Source organism: Dipteris shenzhenensis, chromosome 29 (assembly GCF_047967505.1).
Source record: "Dipteris shenzhenensis isolate YYH24624 ecotype China chromosome 29, Dip_SZ_1.0, whole genome shotgun sequence".
NCBI lineage: Eukaryota > Viridiplantae > Streptophyta > Polypodiopsida > Gleicheniales > Dipteridaceae > Dipteris > Dipteris shenzhenensis.
Window position 1 is genome coordinate 48577222 of NC_141624.1, and position 19892 is coordinate 48597113.

Sequence of the window (19892 nt, forward strand, 5' to 3'; positions counted from 1 at the left end):
GGTCTTCTAGACGTCTGAGTTTTTCATGCATCCATGGTGAGACATGAGCCTCTGAGTCATGTTTGGGACGTAAAAGCCATGCGAGTGCTCATTCTGACCTCTAAACCATGCTCAGACTTCAGCTTCTGAGATTGGCATGGGAGCCGTGTCTAGTTCAGACATTGCACAGTTTAGTAGTCCTATCACTGTCATGTTCTGTTCTTGGTTCCATTCCAGTAGTCTCTCACCTTGCCCTCATGGGGGGCTATTAGAATATGAAGCCAAGTTGAGTCAGTTTGGTGTGTTCTAGTGTGAGTTCTAGTCTAGTGTGTCCTATGAATGCCATGTGTCACCTTGGGAGTTATCCCATATGCATTGGTGTTCATATGTGTGTGTGTGTGTGTGCGCGCTCTATATAAGAGTTGTACTTGTCTATTGTCAAATCAATCAATCATCAAGGTACAAGCTCTTTGGTCTATCTACATGTGAGTACTCTCCTTTTGTTCATTGCTCTAGTCATTTCATTTCCATTTCATTATGTCTCCTTTTGAGTATCACTTCCTCTATCTCTCTCTCCACCATGTGTTCCTTCATTGATGAGGGGGGGCATCCCGCTTCACTCCAATCGTGCTCTCAATCCACTCTGATAGGCTATCTGGGGCGTGTACTCTGACAGGCTAATTAGGTATCGAATTCATTAGCCCAAAAGGTGTTGATGAGAGAGGGCATCCCCGCTAAACTCCAATCGTGCTCTCAATCCACTCTGAAAAGGCTATCTGAGGCACGTGCTTTGACAGACTATTTGACTGACTCATATAGACCCAGCACCCCTAGATCATGACTCCTCGGATCTGCATCTCTTTAAGTCTCTAACCATATGAGATCGTGGAACTATGTCAAAGGCCTTCTAAAAGTCTACAACGCATGCATAGACTTTCTAAGATCTCGATCTCGCCTCCTTGATGATGGCCATAGAGTGAAGATGTGGTCTACAGTAGAGTGTTGTCTCCGAAACCCAACCTATCCAAAGGTCCGCTTCCCCTACACCTCTCTGAAGGTGCTCATCTCTCTCCAGTGAGTGGTGAATCATGAGAGTGTGGTAGTTCCCAATGAAATGGGATCCCCTTCCCTGGTTGATCCATTTTCATGATCAGGTCTGCATCAGTCTCTACTTTATCGAGATGTGACAACATAGAGGGATTCTATTGAGACAAATGAGAAAACAAGAGGTGATAGTGACACTGGAGACAGAGCTAGACCAGACACAGAGGAATGTCATAGACTTCTACACGTTCGAGTCAGCATCAGCTCACTTTGGAGTGGTGGAGTAGCAATGCAGAAACAAACTGCAGCATAGGTCCAGCCTATCCCGGCTCTAGTCAGAGGGGACCATCAGCATCGAGGTATCACTCTTGAGACGGCCCACCACAAAGACCACGGAGGCTAAATCCCCCACCACAGCGAGAGGCAACCAGAAGATATCCTCATATCCCATTGGAGGACTACCAAGGCACCAAGATCATAGTCGATCACATCTTTTTTCTCTCAGGATTTCTGAGGTTTGACTCCGATTGAGTTTGGTTTTTGAGTCTCTCAGTACAGCACTCAGCAAGGGCCTTCGCAAGCTCTTGCATCAGCCCAGGGTGGCTTGTATGAGAAAATATTTTTGAGTGTGTGCTTTGTCTCATAGGTCCATGAGGACTCCACATGACGTTAACGTTTCTTTCTTTCTTTCTTTCTTTCTTTCTTTCTGTCAGCATCTTCCATACTCTGATTTACAAGCTTCAGTGATCTATACCCAATAGATGCAATGTATGTAGATTAAACGAGAAACATTAGACATGCCCAATCCTCATATGTTGCTTACTTACCATTGTTATTATTATTTTAAAAGGGAAGCAGACCACAAGAAAAAGGATCCTTCAAGCCCAACCAGGGGCCTCACAAATGTACCTGCAACCTGTCAGCTTCTCTGCTTCAAACTGATTCGGAGTAACGGTAGATGCCAGATGTAAAACCTGCAATTTATCAGTATATTTACTCCATTAGGTACAAGGCCCACCTACCTGAGAACCAGATCAGAAGACTATCTTAACTATGGTCGAAGCTAACTAACTCAGGAAAAAACCAGTGAGATATCAACAAAACATATCAAGTTGAGCCAGACCTTCCTACTTTCACAATCATAGATGAATGATTAAAAACAAAATGGTAAGCCTTCATGCAATTGCATGCACATGCACCCATACACAGATTAAGATTTTAGGAAAATAAATAGAGGTCTTCTATACAAAGGTATTCATCCTCATGAAGATGACGATGATCATGTTAACCATGAAGGCTGTAACTGGCCTACGGAAGAAGTTTACAAATATAGCAAATGTGGCCTTTAGTGTGATACCATCCCTAGTGTGTGATGCTGATTCTATGTGTGATACAGAGGGATCGCTCTCACATTTTTTGACACCTCAAGATCAAGGATGTTGAATGTTTATGCCCCAGCTCGGACACAATACAGAGGACCTTTCTTACGACATCTAGAATGCAGATTGCTTTCTAGGTGTTGACTCATGGGTTGTGGAAGGTGACTTCAACAACCTAGAATTTGCATAAGACAAACTAGGAGGTGCATCTGTCTCAGAGATTTCTTTTTAAGAGAGACACCCGTCAAATTACTTTTGAGAGAAAGACCCACCATGAGAACCAGAGTTCACTTGCTTGTAGGGCAGCCTCACATTTTTCTTGAGCAGACGGAACAATGGCATCTTGGAGACATTTAGTTATCTAAATTAAAATGCACCCCTACAAAACACCCATTGAAGAAAAAGAAAAACAGTAAGTGTACCACACAATACAAAGCTTGCCGTATTGTTCTGTATAGGAATTTTCATATGGAATGTGTATTAGAACTTCCTTGTGCAAGTCACTGTTTACATGGCCCTCTTCATCACAAAGGTGTTGGTTGGAGCTGTGTGCCTGCTGATCTCGGGCCTATGGGCCAGAAGGAATTTTCATATGGGAATGTGTATTAGAACTTCCTTGTGCAAGTCACTGTTTACATGGCCCTCTTCATCACAAAGGTGTTGGTTGGAGCTGTGTGCCTGCTGATCTCGGGCTTATGGGCCAGAAGGAATTTTCATATGGGAATGTGTATTAGAACTTCCTTGTGCAAGTCACTGTTTACATGGCCCTCTTCATCACAAAGGTGTTGGAGCTGTGTGCCTGCTGATCTCGGGCCTATGGGCCAGAAGAACAGGCAGGTCATCTGGTTATCCTAGTGTGTCCATCGCATGTTTAGCCTCACCTTCATGTGGTTTTACTCTGGCGCACATCATATTAATCTTTCAGCTATCATGCGATGGCATATCGGTTGTTGTTTCCGCGGCCTCTCAATTCTCATCGGAGGGCCTGATCCTTGTGGAGAGATTATTGCTAAATAAGGGACTGTGCCTGTCCTTCTTTGCTGCTGCTCTTAATGGCTTCAGCTGTTCATTCTGCCCAACTACTCTAGAGGGCGGGTGACATCAAGTTGAGGGGTGATGGCCTCCCAAACCTCATCCTTATAGTAAAGGTGGTTCGAGATCCTTGTCCCTTCTTGTGGTAACCTTATTTGTGACTGCTCTAGGTGGAGTGGAATGATCTGACAGATACGCCAATAGTCAACTATGGTACAATCTACTGGATTGTTGATGGTGATTAATCATTGCATTTTATGGACTATTGTCACTGGTATATTGTTCTCCTCCCTCTCCCTCTACGTGCCTTTGTATCTCTCCTCTCCTCCCTACTTTTTTTAGGGGGTCAAAGCCAGCGTACCTTACATACTTTAAAGGTTTTTCCATACAATGCAATGTGCCAGTACTTGTGCCATACATATGGACCTGCGCAAGATCTTGGAGACAACCAACAAGGTCTCAGCCAAGGTCTTCAGTCTGAACCTACTTCAGCTGCTCCCAAGCATTACACTGGTTTTGTTAAGGAGCGAAGCATGTTGGGAAGCATATTCTCTTTTTGGGAGGCCATCAACTGGGCTAGACAAAAGTCCCATCCTCTCAAGATCCTCCTTTTGGATTTCAAGAAGGCCAATGATCGGGTAGATTGGACCCTTCTACAGGGTAAGATGAGGAGAGTTGGTTTCTCAGGATGATAGAGTAGAGGGTCACAACCCTCTATTTGCTAGTTCGTGTTTGCAGTGTGCCAATTCCTGTTTCTACTAGTGCTGTATCTCCAGCTTGTGCTTAAAGGCATCATTCTCTGTTTGCAGGTCTTCAATCTGCTTGGTGAGCTGGTTGTATGCATTCTCCTGTTGCTCATGTATGGATTTCAAAACATCCATAGTATATTGAACGTCAATGAGAGACACGTTACCCACCATTTTTCCTGTCAACACCGGTTGTGGCGGAGACTACTGATAGTCGGTAGCTCTCTTTGGTTGTGATCATGACCGTCTCCAGATTTGCATCAGCTTCTCTGAATTTCTAGTCGAGTTTGCTGATCGGCATCTTTGTGGGGATGAGAGCTTTGTCTTTTACTTTTTCTTGGAGTCGGATGGACTGGCTAACCGTTCTTGTCCTCCTATGGGGGTATCCCAGAGACTATCGGCTAGAGACTTGCCATAAATTGACATGTTGGCCTCCTCAGTGCTATAGCCAGCCGCCTTCACTGCCTCTCCTTCTTGTCGTTTGGCTCTTTCCTCTTGTTTATCATGCCTATCTTTTCTTCGGTGTTCCTTCTGTCGCAGACTCATATCCTGAAATCTGACATTAGATTTCTGAGCGAAATCATATAATGCGAAGATGAAAGGTGCCACCTTTGAGTGTTTGTTGGTGTTGCTGAGGTCCTTGTCACTTCGCTCATCAGTCTTGAGTGCAGCACATTGGCCCATGAAATTCGGTTACCTCTTTCAGAAGCTCTAAGTATTGCATAGCTTTACCTACTCATAGTGTTTGTCTTCATGAGGAGTTGGATCCTCTCCAAATACCACTCAAGTTGTTGCCTGCGATAAGGATCTTGTATCTTGTTGATGAAGGAATAATTATTTGCTGTCTCTGCAGCTTCGAATTCCTTGTGCATGTCGGGCTCGACATCTTTGTCATAGGAGAGCTCTTCTTCTAGGACTGGAAGGTTGAAAACATGAGAAATTACGGCTGGATTGACCATGAGGCTTGGTCCAATCATGCCTCCTATTCGTTGAAATCTCTCATATTGCTGTAGAGCATCCGGCTGAGACTTCCAAACATTCCATGGTAGGCTAGCATAGCCGACATTTTTGAGCCACTTTGTGTGTCGACTGAGATCCAAAGAGACGCGGAATTGCTTGAAGCTCGCTGAAGCATCTGTTTCTTGGCTGGGGGCATAAATTCCTCCTCATCTGATTCCTCGTCGCTTGGTAGAGCGATTATGATGGGCTCCGCATCGGTGAGTTCCTTTGTGCGTGGGCTTTTCTGGACTAGTGTTTGCCCTTTCTTCTTCGCCATGGTTGCTTCAAGAATGTCGGTGTCGCTCAGGAGGGCTAACCACAAATGCTCGTCTCCCGTAGTTTGTGAAGATGGTAGTGGAAGGGAGCGCTTTGGTGCCATGTCGCTGCGTGTGAAGATCTTGAGAGTCGAGTTCGGTGTCGGAGAGAACTGCAGACCGCCTTGTGTGAGCTGCAATGAAGTACGCGTTGGAGTCGAATTGGTCTCCTCCCACAGGAGAATAGTGCATGTAGCTCGGAGTGGGCAATCGGGGGTGGCGAAGTGGTGCGAGGTGTCTTTCCTTGTCGCGTGAGATGTCGTTCTCAAGATTTGACTGGACGTTGTATGATTTGTGTTGTGTGTGATGATATTGGCGACATGTCGGTGTGGGTCGGAACTGTTTGTGGTCCCGTTGGTGCGGATTCCAATCGGATGCAGCTCGAATTTGATGATTATCAGATGGTGGTCGGACTCTCTTAGTCTTTTCTTGCGTAGGGCAGTCGGATTGTGTGTCGGACTTCTGGTTGGCGGAATGTAATCGGATGGTATGCCTAGTCGTAGTTGTGTCGGCGTATCGGACTACTTGTTGTCATTGGACCATCGCCCAACAGAGCTTCGTCATCGTTCCGCTCTTTGACAGTTGATTGCTTGCTGAGTGGCGGTCGACTATTGTCGCGTGTCGATATTGTTCCTCCGTTCTCCCTATGGACCAATGTGGTTGTGAATAGTTGTTCCCCCCCTCTCTGCCATTTTGTTGTGACTCAGAGTATGTTGCCAGGTCCGCATTTGTGCAGCAACTGTGCGAGTGGCTCCTTCATGCAGCGTCGTTAGTGCTCTATGCTCTCGATATACTTTGCTCAGTGTGGGGTGTGTTGGAGCCCTTGGTGATTGTCTTCTGTTGGGCGGGTTGTTTCCCGTTGTGGTCGGAATGCAGCACGTCTTTGAGCTTCTAAAACCGGAGCAGGATAGAGCGGCTAATCTGTTCCTGTTGCCTATGTTTGTCTTCTTGTGCCATAATTTGGAGCTGTGTCTTGTAGGATGCTGGTTTACATTAGAAATCTTTGTCATCCCTCGGCATGTTGGCAGTGTCAGCTCACTGGCCGATGTAGTTTCCACTTTGGGTTGATATCTGTACCACAAAGATTAGAATTGCAATTTGATGAAAATCATTAGAAGCTTCTATACTTACAAGGTTGATCTTTGGATCTGATGGGTCAGGCCCCACATAGGGCTTTAGCTGGAATCCATTTACCGGTTTATCAAAGATATTGCCAAGAAGGTCAACTAACTGGAAAGTGCCTTGTTCTAGCACCTCTATTACTCTGTTGCTAGATAAAGAGAGAGTAGGAGAGTCAGAGAGCTGAACGTAAGATTGCATAGATGAAGTGAGAAAATACAAAGCAAGGAAAGGTTTTGTCTAAGTGACAAAACCTTATCCTTCACTAACTGTAGTTAGTGCACTAACTGGGGTTAGGGGGAAAAACCTCTGGAGAGGGAAAAGTGCCCCTAACCTACTTATTACATTTCATTGGTCACTGCTAGATTATAATAATAATTCTAACACCCCCCTGCAGTGCCAATGTGATGTACAAGGAAATGATCAATCACCAAAAGGAGATAAGTTCAGGGCACTTTGAAATGCCTCAAACTTTTCATGTGGAAGTGCTTTGGTGAAGATATTTGCAACATTATCATGTGTTGACAATATTGATCTCTCCTACATGCAACTTCTCTCTGACATAGTGATAGTGAACCTCAATGTGCTTCGTGTGAGCATGAAACACAGGATTCTTTGCCACTGCTATAGCACTCTGACTATCAGTGAGAATCGGAGAAGAACCCTCCAATGAAAGACGAAGATCAGCAAACAAATGACGCAGCCAAACACATTCAACTGTCGCTGTGAAAGCTGCCCTGTACTCAGCTTCCCATGAGGAGGTAGCCACTGTAGATTGTTTCTTGCTCAACCAAGAAATGCAAGCATGTCCTAGAAAGAAACAATTCCCACTGGTGGACTGCCTAGTATCATAGTCTCTAGCCGAATCTGAGTCATTGTAAGCATGCATCTGTAAGTCACCCCCCTGGGAAACATCAAGCCAAAAGACTTTGTACCTTGCACGTAACGGAAGATGCGTTTTACAGCCTGCCAATGCATAATCTTTAGGCTGTGCATATACCTGCTCACCTGAGAAACTAAAAATTGAATATCAGGTCGTGTATTGCAGAGATAGATGAGGCATCCAACAGCTTGGCTATAGAGTGTAACATCAATTGATTCACCTGCATCATGCATTGTAAGCTTCAGCCCCGGCTCCATGGGAGTGGACATAGGCTTGCAATCATGCATGTTGAATCTGTCAAGGGAGCTTTTGAACATACATGGATTGAGACATAACAATGCCACGTTTCTCTTGAATAAACTAGATCCCCAAAAAGAAATGTAGCTTTCAATTGGACTTTGAAATCTGCAATTACTTCCTCATTTGATCCGGTGAGCAGCATGTCATCTACATAAAGAATGATGACCAAAATATCCCCGCCATCCTTCTTGATGTAGAGGGTGCTCTCAGTTGGACTATTGTGCAGCCCCTTGTTGGTTAGAAAGGCATCAATTTTTGCATACCATGCACGTGGGGCTTGTTTCAGTCCATACAAAGCTTTATTCAGCTTGCATACCTGTGCATTTCTTGAAATTTCAAAGCCCGGAGGTTGCTTGACATAAACCTCTTCCAACAAGTCTCCATTGAGGAAAGCTGTTTTAATGTCCAACTGATGAACATTCCATTCAAAATTTGCAGCCATTGCTATGACTGACTTGATGGTGGTCATCCTGGATGTAGGAGCAAAAGTCTCCTCGTAATCTATGCCCTTTTTCTGAACATATCCTTTTGCAACCAGTCTTGCCTTATACCCATCAATGGACCCATCTGGCTTTCTTTTGACTTTAAAAACCCAACGTGTACCTATGGCATTCTTACCTGGTGGCAAATCCACGACATCCCGAGTCTGATTTTTATGAATTGACTGCAATTCATCGTGCATGGCATTCATCCAGTGCACATTATCCTTTGCTTCTTCAAATGTCTTAGGTTCCTCCTCATCAAGAAGAGTACCTACATAAGCTGATTCAATTGAAAGAGCCCCCCTTGTGTGCCTTGCTGCACTACGAGTCCTGCCAGGCAATGGAGCATCAAGCTTACTCTCCCTGAGAGTCTGAAGCAACCAATTTGAGACTGTTTTGGCTGCGTGTATCTCTTGAATTTCTTGCCTGACAACTTTATCCACACCCTGAGGTTGTACTAAATCAGCTGGGGGCTGAATCTGTACAAGTGGATCTGGCGGAGGTTGCTGTAAATTTTGAGTTTCAGCGAGGGAACCAAATGCTATAGGAAGCATCCCCTCAAACACATCATCTGAAGAGGCTGGAATCTGAAATTCAGCATGTGTATGTGCAAAATTTTCAAAGAATATAACATCTCTACTAACAAAAATCTTTGTGTAGCAGGATTATAGAGACGATAGCCTTTGCTTTGTGAACTATATCCCACAAAAATGCATCTGAGTGCCTTGTCTGACAACTTGTGTCTAAACTCCACTGGCACGTGGGCATATGCAACACAACCAAAAACTTTGAAATGGTCCACTGAAGGCTTCCTTGCATGCCATGCCTCATAGGGAGTGATTGTCTTCAAAGCCTTTGTAGGAGCACACATGAGGCCTTCTAGCCAAAACCTGTGAGGCAACTTCTTACTTGTGAGCATGCATCTATCCATTTCCATGGCAGTGCGATTCTTCCGCTCAGCTTTGCCATTCTGTTGAGGTGTAAGCCTCACTGTAAGCTGATGCATGATGCCTTTTTCTTTCAAAAGAGACATATACTCCCCCCCTCGATTTGTTCGAAGTGTCTGCACCTTGAGTCTTGTCTCATTCTCGGAGGAGTTCGAGGATCAGGCGGGGTTGGACTACTGTACAAGCCCTCCCTCACTGGAGCCATCTCCATTGAAAGGAAGGACGCACACTCCGGATTCATGTGGATCCGGATCCGACGCACAGCCACTCGTGACCTTTTCATAGCAATATGCTACTTCCTGCCAGACACATCCCACTTCGCCAGAGTGGCATGAGAGGAGGGTGAGACATCGCCATATGCACCCTTACATCAGGATATCCCAAACCTTTCAGCCCGCAAGGAAGTTCTCCTTGTTGGGGACTTCAACGCTAGGATGAGCACGCGCCAGGCACCACTCCTCGACTTTCGAGACGACTCTATCATGCTACCAGACATGGACCTAGACGAAGTAGGTATGACCAGGATCTCATCGGACCGACACGGGCCTGTTACACCATATGGACACGCACTCCTTGATGTGGGTAGGATGCAGGAACTCATCATTTACAACGGGCTTGACCTATGGCCCTCCTCAGGTGGTTTTACTTGCTTCCCACACGGGGGGGGTACTAGTGTAGTAGCTTACATCATGGGATCCCCTGCCTTCACCTCATGTATCACCGACTTCACCGTAGCACCACTCCCTCGAGGAGCTGATCACACATACCTATTCTTCACTATCGCCAGCCCACGCTTAGCCACACCACATACACCACATAGAAAGCACGACACCTACCATGACACACTTTGGTCACAGCCTCTCCCATGCCTACTCTGGACGCCTAAATAGACTCCTAACCTACATCGATCACATACCACTCATAGAGGACCGTGCTGTCCTGATTAGTCGCACGCTCCACGAGGCTGCCCTCCAAATCTTTCCCCACACCACACAGTCCACTAGACCACCACCTCTTGGTTCTGTACCCTACAACAACTGGTACGATGCAGAGTGCAAGGCTTATCACTGATAACTCTGACTTGAAACCAGATGTCACCTCCCAAACACACCAGACACGGTACGCAAGTACCGACGTCTCGTACGTCAGAAGAAGCATGCATTTCTTCGTCGAAATGAGGAGGAGCTACTGAACATTTTGTACAGCAACAACTCTAAGGATTTTTTGTGGAGATTCCTTGAGCGTAGGTCTCCATCACCCCTCATCGACACAAGAGTTTGGCACACGTATGCACGCCATCTTCATGATGTCCCACACCAGCCTACTCTAGATCTCATACACACACCCTGCCCCACCACTTGCACGTTGTTCACCAGAGAGGGAGTCAAGGACGCGACATTGAAACTGCACAATGGTCACGCTAAGGATCACGAGGGGCTATGCATTGAGTTTATCGCATATGGGATCGACATGTTAGCCCCGATCCTAGCAAAGCTATTCAATGACGTTGTTTGCCTTGGCTTCCCTCACACTTGGACACTCAACACCATCACCCCCATCCACAAGGCAGGGGATCCCATGGACCCAAGTAACTATTGGACATGTGATGTCCAAGATCTATGTAGCAATATTGGATGTGTCGGTCAGCCTGTTCGCAGAGATGAGAGGGCTCAGAGCAGAGGGTCAGGCGTTTTAGGCGAGACCATGGAACTATGGATCACATATTCACACTCAGGAGTGTCATTGAGGAGGCCAGATCACGGAAGGAGAGGGTATATTGCTGCTTTGTGGATTTCCGCAAAGCCTTTGACACAGTACCTCGAGCTCATCTCATCACACACCTACAGACACTGGGATTTGATCAGGAGATCATCTGGGCAGTCATGGCACTCTATGAGAGAGTTTCAGGCCGAGTTCGGACAGGTGCAGGTTGGACAGATGAGATCTTGAGTACCATACGGGTCAAACAGGATTGTCCCTTATCACCAACCCTATTTGGCCTCTACATCGATGAGCTTGAGACTTTCATGGGGGCTTCCGGAGGAACCGGTTGCTCACTTGTCGGGATCATCATCAGGATTCTTCTTTATACAGATGATGTGGCACTCTTGTCATCCACACCCGAGGGGCTCCAGCGACACCTGGATGCATTGCAAGCTTTTTGTTTATCCCATGATTTGGAGGTCAACCTTGGCAAGACCAAGGTCATGATCTTTAACACCTCTCGAGCAAACATGCAACGGAAGTAGTTTACTTTCGGTGTGTCACCAGTTGAGATCGTATCCTCATACACTTACTTGGGGGTCATCTTCTCCGGCCCGATCTTCACGATGAGACCAGCAATGCAGGCTAGACTCAGTAGGGGATACGCCTCACTCGCTCGGCTAGAAAGAGAGTGCTTCCACTCCCACTTTCAGGACCCTCGGACCAAGGCTCTTCTCTTCGACTCCTTGGTCCGACCAGCCAGTACGTATGGCAGCCCTTGTTGGGGACCTGACATGTCAGAGATAGAGTGGACATGGGTGGAGTGACGTGCCTGTAGATCCTCATGCTCTCACGGATTGATCCGGGGGAAACCATCTGTACCACATCACATCATTCAGACCGAGTTTGGTGCTTCTCCACTCCAGCTAGATGCAGCCTTTCAGACCATCACATATCTACACTGGGTTAGATCATATGGGGACTGCACATCAAGGAGACAGAGGTTGCCATGGTTGGCTCTCGATTCCTCCATGAGGTTGGCAGTAGAGGGGGATGAGCGATGCTGGTATGCACGGACTCACAGATGGTTTGTGAGACTAGGGTTTCACATCGATAGGATACCTCCTTTTGAGTATAGTTTAGATGCCCCTCTGGTACTCCCACCCACCATCCCGATCGGGCCACACACCAACCAGGTCATTCGAGAGGATCTCCTGTAGCTACACACCTTTAGGACCTGGTTGGAGCCGAGGGAGCTTCTAGTGAAGCTGAGTTTCTACAGACATTACTGTCTTCGTATTCCGGAGGAGGGATTCATCACACCACCGGGATACATTGAGCTTCATATGCCTCTCTCACTATGAATCTCCATCGGACAGTTTCGGGTATCATCACACCGCCTCCGCATAGAGAGTGGCAGAGCAGAGGGGATCCCTAGGGAGCATCACATATGCATATTGTGCGACTGTCAGGAGGTTGAGTCGGAGGAGCATTTTATCTTCAGATGCCCAGTGTACTACGAGATCCGAGGTCACTACCACTGTCTCTTCAGAGACGGCTCCGAGCTCCTTTCCAAATTCCTTACCTACCCAGATCAGAGATGCCTCGCGGCCTTCATTCATGAGGGGGTCCAACACACAGAGTACTTACTCAGACGACGGGGCTTGGCCACACCATCAGACACCTCTCAGGGCAGGATCACAGAGTTCTTCCCATCGAGTGACATTGATCGTCCAATCTCTAGCCGCAGACGTGACAAAGACCCCGACCCGACGACCGTAGCACGACACACGAGACATCGAGGGGACACACAAATCACTCTGGGAGACCTCCCGTCGTTGTTTAGACTCGGGATATGTCCCACGGGAGTCACGGTGGCTCTGGTCTTGTGTCGAGTCTCCTCCAGGAGACTGAGACGCACGGGACCTCTTGACGGACGCCAGCATCCCATCACCGGCTATGCACCAGCCAGGGCGACATGACCTACGGAGGATTTCGTTCCACTCCGGTCTTTTTTCTTCTGATTGTCATACCCAAATGTATTTGATTATGTATGATCAGACTTAGGATTCAGTACGGGTGATGATGCTCATTTTAGTAGCTCCACCCTTACTGTGATTTGTATCAGGTTTTCTTTCAGTCTCATAGACCCATCGGTCTTCCACAGACTCTAATAAAATTTCTTACTTGCTTTCTTTCAACCATAGCCACAAAGTGTTTGAAATGCATACACTTTTGATTTTGCCTTGAGACCATAGACCCAAGTGTAGTTGGTAAAATCATCTATGAATGTAACAAAATAGAGAAAACCCCCAAAAGCAGGTGTCCTCATGGGACCGCAGACATCACTGTGAATAAGCTGTAATTCTCGTGAAGCTTTCACTGCACCATCCTTTTTGAAGGGAAGTCTGCATTTTGCCAAGAATGCAGCCTTCACATGCATGATGAGGAGGGGACTCCAAAGGAGGCAATGCATCAACCATATCATGTCTCTGAAGCGTCATTAAGCTGCCATAGCTCATGTGCCCATACCTGGCATGCCATAACTCCGCATTCTGCATCGCAGCAATGGGAGTGTTAACTGATAATGCAAGATGGAATCTTTTTTCATATAGGTCAAGCTGAAAAAGACCCCGATACAAAGTGCCAGAACACATCAAAGCATAGTCATTCTCTTTGTCTCTCACTGCACACTTGTCATCATACAAAAAAACCTGAAATCCTCCTCTATTGAGTGAGGACACTAAAAGCAACTTCTTTATCCTTGGCACATAGAGAACATCTGAAATTCTGAAATATGTGCCATCAGTGGATGTGAGAATAATGTCTCCTACTCTGCACACTGAATAAGAAGAATTATTCGCACAAGTTACCTTCTTCTTGGTGGGTGGAGAATGCAGAGTTACAAAAAAACTCTTCTTGGAAGTGATGTGCTTTGAAGCATCACTGTCAAAATACCAAGTATGAAGTGTCTCATCAATGCTAAAAGAGCATTCATCCTTTGAAGGATCATAGCTGCAAGTCAAGAAAGCATATGGGCCATCATCATTAGTGGCTATAATATTAAAACTACCCACTGAAAAATCTGAAGTGCAAGACAGAAAGGCATAGTGCTCTTCAACAAAGCTGGCTGCAACATCTCCTCCATCATGAGAATGTGGAACTGATGCATCTGACACAGCCATACCGGAATCCCATTTCTTCTCTTTGGCTATGCCCTTCTTGCACTCTCCAATATAATGACTTGGCTTCTTGCAATAATGACAGATGCCCTTCTTTTTCTGCTTGTTTGTATCACCCTTTGCGTTATAAGAAGGCTGTCCAGAATCAGCTTTATGCTGATGTGTGGGCTGATTGGCATGTGGCTTTTGCTGCCCTTTACCCTTGGGCTTGAACTTGGAGAGCATAGCATGCTCGCCAGCCCGGGTTGCCATATTTCTGCGAGTTTGTTCCTCCTGCAACAAAAGTCCTACCAACTCGTGAAAGGAGAGAGGATTGCTGCCCCCCCTCAATGACAAATTCAGCGAGGTGTGGAAACCGAGATAGGACTCACGAGAGTTCAGAGTGGTGGTGATCATCCCTGAATCCGGAATGACTTCATCAATATTCAACAATTGTTCCCTGAGGTCCTGAAGCTTTGTGAGGTGAAAATTCATGGAATCTTCCTCCTCCATATGCGTATGGGAAAGTTCTCGCTTCACAAAGGAAACCCTGGCATCATTTCTTGCTGCAAAAATACTTTCTAGTATCTCCCAAGCTGCCATAGATGTCTTGCATGACTGAATATGAGGTATAATGAACCTCTTGACAGAAAGAGAAATTACTGAAAGAGCTTGTGCATCTCTACAGTCCCATCTTTTCTGCTCTGTTGTGGGAGTTCCTGGAGCAGCTGCTCCAACCACTTGTGTTGCATTTGTACCTCTACCCCTGCCTCCAGCTGTAGGAGTGACAGGTGCAATCGCTGTATCTGGTCTTGCTTTATCTCCATTGACATAATCCCAAAGATGTTTGCCAACCAAGATATTGTGAACCATGAAACTCCACAAGGAATAGTTGGTGCCATCCAACTTATCCACCTGTGTGAGAACCCCGAACACTTCATTGGAGTTGTTCTGAGCCATTTTCACCAGATAATGTGAAAAAATACAGCAAACAGAGCAAGTGAAATCCCTTCCTGGGATATAAAATGCACAAGTAAAATCTGCAAAGAAAAAATCTGCCCACAGTGACAAATACTGTCACAGCCTGTCAAAGGCTCAGAGTACACTTCAACTATCCTGCAAATGCTCTCCAAAACTGCCAAAAAACACTGCAAAATTTACTCAATGTCTTCAATGTCACTCAAAATGAGTCCCAAATTGCCTGCAACAGTCCCAAAATGCTTGTACACTACCAAATTGCATCAGAATGCCAAAAGCCCCAATTTCTTCAGGGAAATTGCATCCAAAAGAGGGCAAATTGCCTGAAAGCCCCAAAAATGCAAGAAATTGCTGTGTAAAGAAAAAAAGCCCCAAATTTTTGCAAGAAATTGCAACTCAAAAAGGGGCAAATTGTCTAAAAGCCCCAATTTGCAATTTATCTGCAAAAGAAGTAAATTCTACTACCAATGTTTCGAAATGAAAATTCCCAAGTGCTCAGATGTGACTCAAACTGAGTCCCCAAAAAAAAAAATAACTGCAAAAATCCCAAATTGCTTGTACTCTGCCAAAATGCATCCGAATGCCAAAAGCCCCAAATTTTGAGCTGAAATTGAGCCAAATTTCACCGAAAAGGCAATTCTCTGTTCCAGAATGCACACAAGTCCCAAATTTCTGCTAAAAAGCTTGACTGCAAATGAAAACAAATTTGCAGATACCACTTTACGTCAAATGAACTTGTGCATCAACGAAATCCAATTGATGGATTGAGCCTATACAAACAACAACGTATAAACGATGCTTGTAGGTACTGGAGCTGATGGCGTGGCGCACATACGATTGAAGCAAGCAATACGGGTTACAGGTATCGTACGGAAGCTTGCACTGTTGTACGACACAGTGCAGATTTGAAATCCATAGAATGTACGAACGTTGTACGGCTGCTTGCGTGCAAGTGCTGTCACCGTACAGTGCTGATGCAGGTACGCAGGTACAACTGTACAGACGAGTAGGTACCAAGGTACGGTGGCTGATTCGAAACGGAGCGTATGGCGCTGATTCGTACGGCTGATTTGTACGGAAGATGAGCGGAAGGCTGTACAGTCCAAGAGCGCAGGTTGTACGGCTGAGTGTACGGCACCTAGAGGCTGGTACGCAAGTTGAGCTACGTGAGCTTGGGAGCTGAAGTAGAATATGTGGGAGCTAGTCCAGAAAGCAGGAGCTCAGGATCTAAGAGCACTCTCACACACGGACAATGGTAAAAGTCCGAGGAGAGAAGTAGATGCTCTGATACCAAATGTTAGATAAAGAGAGAGTAGGAGAGTCAGAGAGCTGAACGTAAGTTTGCAATAGATGAAGTGAGAAAATACAAAGCAGGGAAAGGTTTCGTCTAAGTGAGACATCCTTCACTAACCGTAGTTAGTGAACTAACTGGGGTTAGGGAAAAGCCACAAAACAACGTATGATTCTTCACAAGAAATCAACAGCATACTACCCACAAGGGAATGGTTAGGCTGAAAGTACAAACAAAAGCATGAAGAAAATCTAAATGAGGACGCACAGAGGGACATTTTCCATGGCCCTACCAAGAGTCTTTTTGAAGTTAGTGCTCTGGTTAAGCTGAGAGCTCCAAATATCCAATTATGACAGATTGCCCATGGAGAAGTCTATCGATAAACTGAAGTGAGGGATTATGGGTAGGAAGGAAAGATCTCAAGTGTGATTCGAGATCGAGTGGCTTGCAGAAGATAGGGTAAATCTAGTTTGCTAAGGCATAAGAATGAGTAGATGAAATCCAACGGTCAAAGGCTTCCCTAGGGGAAGCCATGAGTGTGGAAGGATGCTTGGGAAGATGAAAAAGAAGGATGCTGGGGATGACAAAGAAGGTTGTGAGAAGTAGGAGTGCGAGCAGTGAATGTGAAAATGACATTTAGTAATGCACTTTATATATAAGGGTCCATTGCCCTAAAAATAAAAATAAAAACAATAAAAATAAAATTCTCCCCCCCTTGCCCCTTCCTCTCTCCTCCCTGGCCCTTCTCTCTCTCCCTTCCTCTCTCCCTCTCTCCCTTTCTCTCTACCTCTCCCTCTCTTTCTGTATTTTCTCCCTTCCTCCCTACCTCTCCCTCTCTTTCTATCTCCCTCTCCCTCTCCCTATCCCTATGCTTCTCCCTCTCCCTATCCCTATGTTTGGTTGCCAACCCTACAGATTGGGATCAAAAGTTAGATTCAGTCTTATGGGCACTGAGGACAGCCTAGAAGGTGGCTACAGGTCTGACACCATTCCGACTGGTGTATGGATGTGAAGCTGTAGTACCCATGGAATTTGTGGCAAGAAGCCTAAGTGTAGCTATGGAACACAGACTTTCCCTAGAAGCATCACTCCATTTCAGGCTTCAACAACTCTTACAACTAGATGAGGATAGGCTTTAGAGTTCATACGATGAATTGTGTCCCCTTATCTGATACAATCTCAATAGGGATACCAAAAACCATGCAACAAATTTTGATTTGTTGTCTTTGAGGGCTACAACCTCCACCCACTTTGTGCAATAATCAGTTGCACCTAGGATCTATTGGTTGCATGTATATTTTGTTGCTAGTTTGATGGGACCTACAAAATCTAGTCCCCATTTTTGAAATGGGCCCAATGCAAGGATGGGTTGATGTGGCATTCTGTCATGATCAAGTGGTATGTCATCTCTTTGGCATGGTAAACATGATTTTGCATAATTATGAGAATCTTTAAGTACTGTTGACTACCATAAACCTGCTTGCATGATCTTTCTTCATGTGATTTTCCCCTGAGAAGTGGCCTCCTACTAATCCTCCATAAGCTTCTGCCAAGACAACGTTTTGCTCATGACTTTGTACACATCTCCTTATGACCTGATCTATCCCTCTCCTGTAGAGAACTCCTACAATGACCAAATAAGGATTGCTTTGCAAGATAAGTTTTTTCCTATGATCTCTCGTTAACGAGTCAGAGATTAGAACATCAGTAAGAAAGAATAACATTCTATCATACCAATTTGGAAGATTATCTATTCGGTGTATGAATATTTCCGCGTCAGGCAGATCATCTAGTATTCCAGTCGGATCTTCTCCTGATATCAACCTGCTCTAGTAATCAGCAATAGCATTGTCACGGGGGCGTGAAATTCTAAGTACTTTAATGTACTACAAGACCGTGACAACTTTGGTTTTAAAAGTCCAAGCGTGGGCTTAATAATGTGTAATTAAACGCGGCATGGTGCCTAGCACATAAGCGTAATTAATCCCTAGGCCCAAAGGCATTCCAAGAAATTAAAAGAGTGGTTGTTGAGAGATGATGATGTGGCATTTTTAATGGGCCCCCTAGAGGGCTATGTACCTTCAGTGGCCCCCCTAGAGTTCCAGGTGGCTCTAGTGCCTTCTACATGCTCCTTTGCCATTCCTGGACCTTCCTGGGCCTTCTAAACTTCACATGTGTGGTTTTCTCTCTCATTTTCTCCCTTTGTTGAGATTTTGGACTGGTTTTTCAGCCTCCTTCAACTGAATTCCGTTTTTCTTCATAACTCCTCACCCGTTTGGATTCCTCGACTTCCGTTTGGCCCGATGGCTTCCCCTCTGCCTCCCCTTCGTAGTGATATGCTTTTCCCTCCGTGCGTTTGGTAGAACGGGCAGAGCTGAGCACTTCTTTTGCTGGTCGAATTTGCAAAAGTGGCTTTTTCTGGACCTTTTTTCTTCTACCGCCTCCTGGGCCTCTCCTCTTGCAAAGCTACAGCTTTCTGTTGAATTTCGAGTGGTCCGACGCACTGGTTGACTGGTTTTTCTCAGTTTTGGAGGACTTTCCGGCGATGAAACTTCTCCAAAACCTTCTCAATGCATTCCTCTCTGAAGCACGCTTCTTTTGAGCCCAAGAACTTCCACTTCTTCGCGACAGAAGTGCTTCTTTTCGCATTTTTCAATGGAATTCTTGCTGGTCGGCTCTTGTAAATGCTCTTTCTTCATGCCTTTGCACTCCTCTTTGGCTGAGAATGCAATTGGGCATTGGCTACTATGTCCTCTTGGCGATTGAGGACTTGGTTCGAGTTTTTAGGGCTTGGTGAGTTGTGATTTTGCTACTGCAATTTCTTTTTGCCATAAGCTATTGGTTGGCCTCGTGTGCCGCCTCTTTCTTGGCTCACAGGTGCCTGCCCAGGCAGTGCTACATGAGTCATTCTTTGGTTGGGTACTTTGCTGATTTTATTTTGGAGCTATGCGATCTTGAAACCACTCAAAGAGAGTGCAGCTGGGGTGCAGTGTGATTGCATCTGGACAGCTAATGGAATTGCACTCGGAAAAGAGAATGCCTTTGGGTTGAGCCGATGGGTTAAGTGCACTTATGTGATGGTGTTCTATGCTTGAAAGCCTTGCGAAGGCTTAGTGAATTAGGGCTGCGTGCTCAGTTGCAGGGAAGGTCTCCCAGATGCAACTTGTAATCATTTCACTGTGAAATATAAAGAAATAGCGAAAGGGGCGCCACAGTGTTTGGGGCCAATCGGGTGCATTTGTCTATTTCTGTTGAGCAGGGGCATTCTAGCCTCCATCCCTTTTTCAGTGGTTTTGTTTGTGAACAAATGGGTAAATGCCAAATGGTGATCATGCAATGGTTAATGGTTGTGATATATGCTTTGTGAGCTGTAAATAAGTGCTGAAGTGATTAGAGGCCGGTTTCATTGGTTCCATTGCCGGGATACCACACACTCTTTCTCAAGAGGTGGGCCTTGGTAGTTTGGTGGAAGGATATCTTTGCTGCACTTTTTGACAGCTGAATATTACAACCATAAACATGGTGAGTACCCAT

The 19892-nt window shown here is 45.6% G+C and overlaps 1 protein-coding gene across 3 annotated transcripts in view; it reads right to left on the reverse strand.

The window, feature by feature from the left end:
- Window positions 1-19892, reverse strand: part of SOS4 (pfkB-like carbohydrate kinase family protein) — a 199994-nt gene that overhangs the window by 85106 nt on the left and 94996 nt on the right. For all 3 annotated transcript variants that reach the window (XM_087400421.1, XM_087400423.1, XM_087400422.1), the window contains exon 7: window positions 1933-1997. In XM_087400421.1, coding sequence (XP_087256547.1) covers window positions 1933-1997 — 65 coding nt within the window. The remainder of the gene's footprint in view (window positions 1-1932; window positions 1998-19892) is intronic.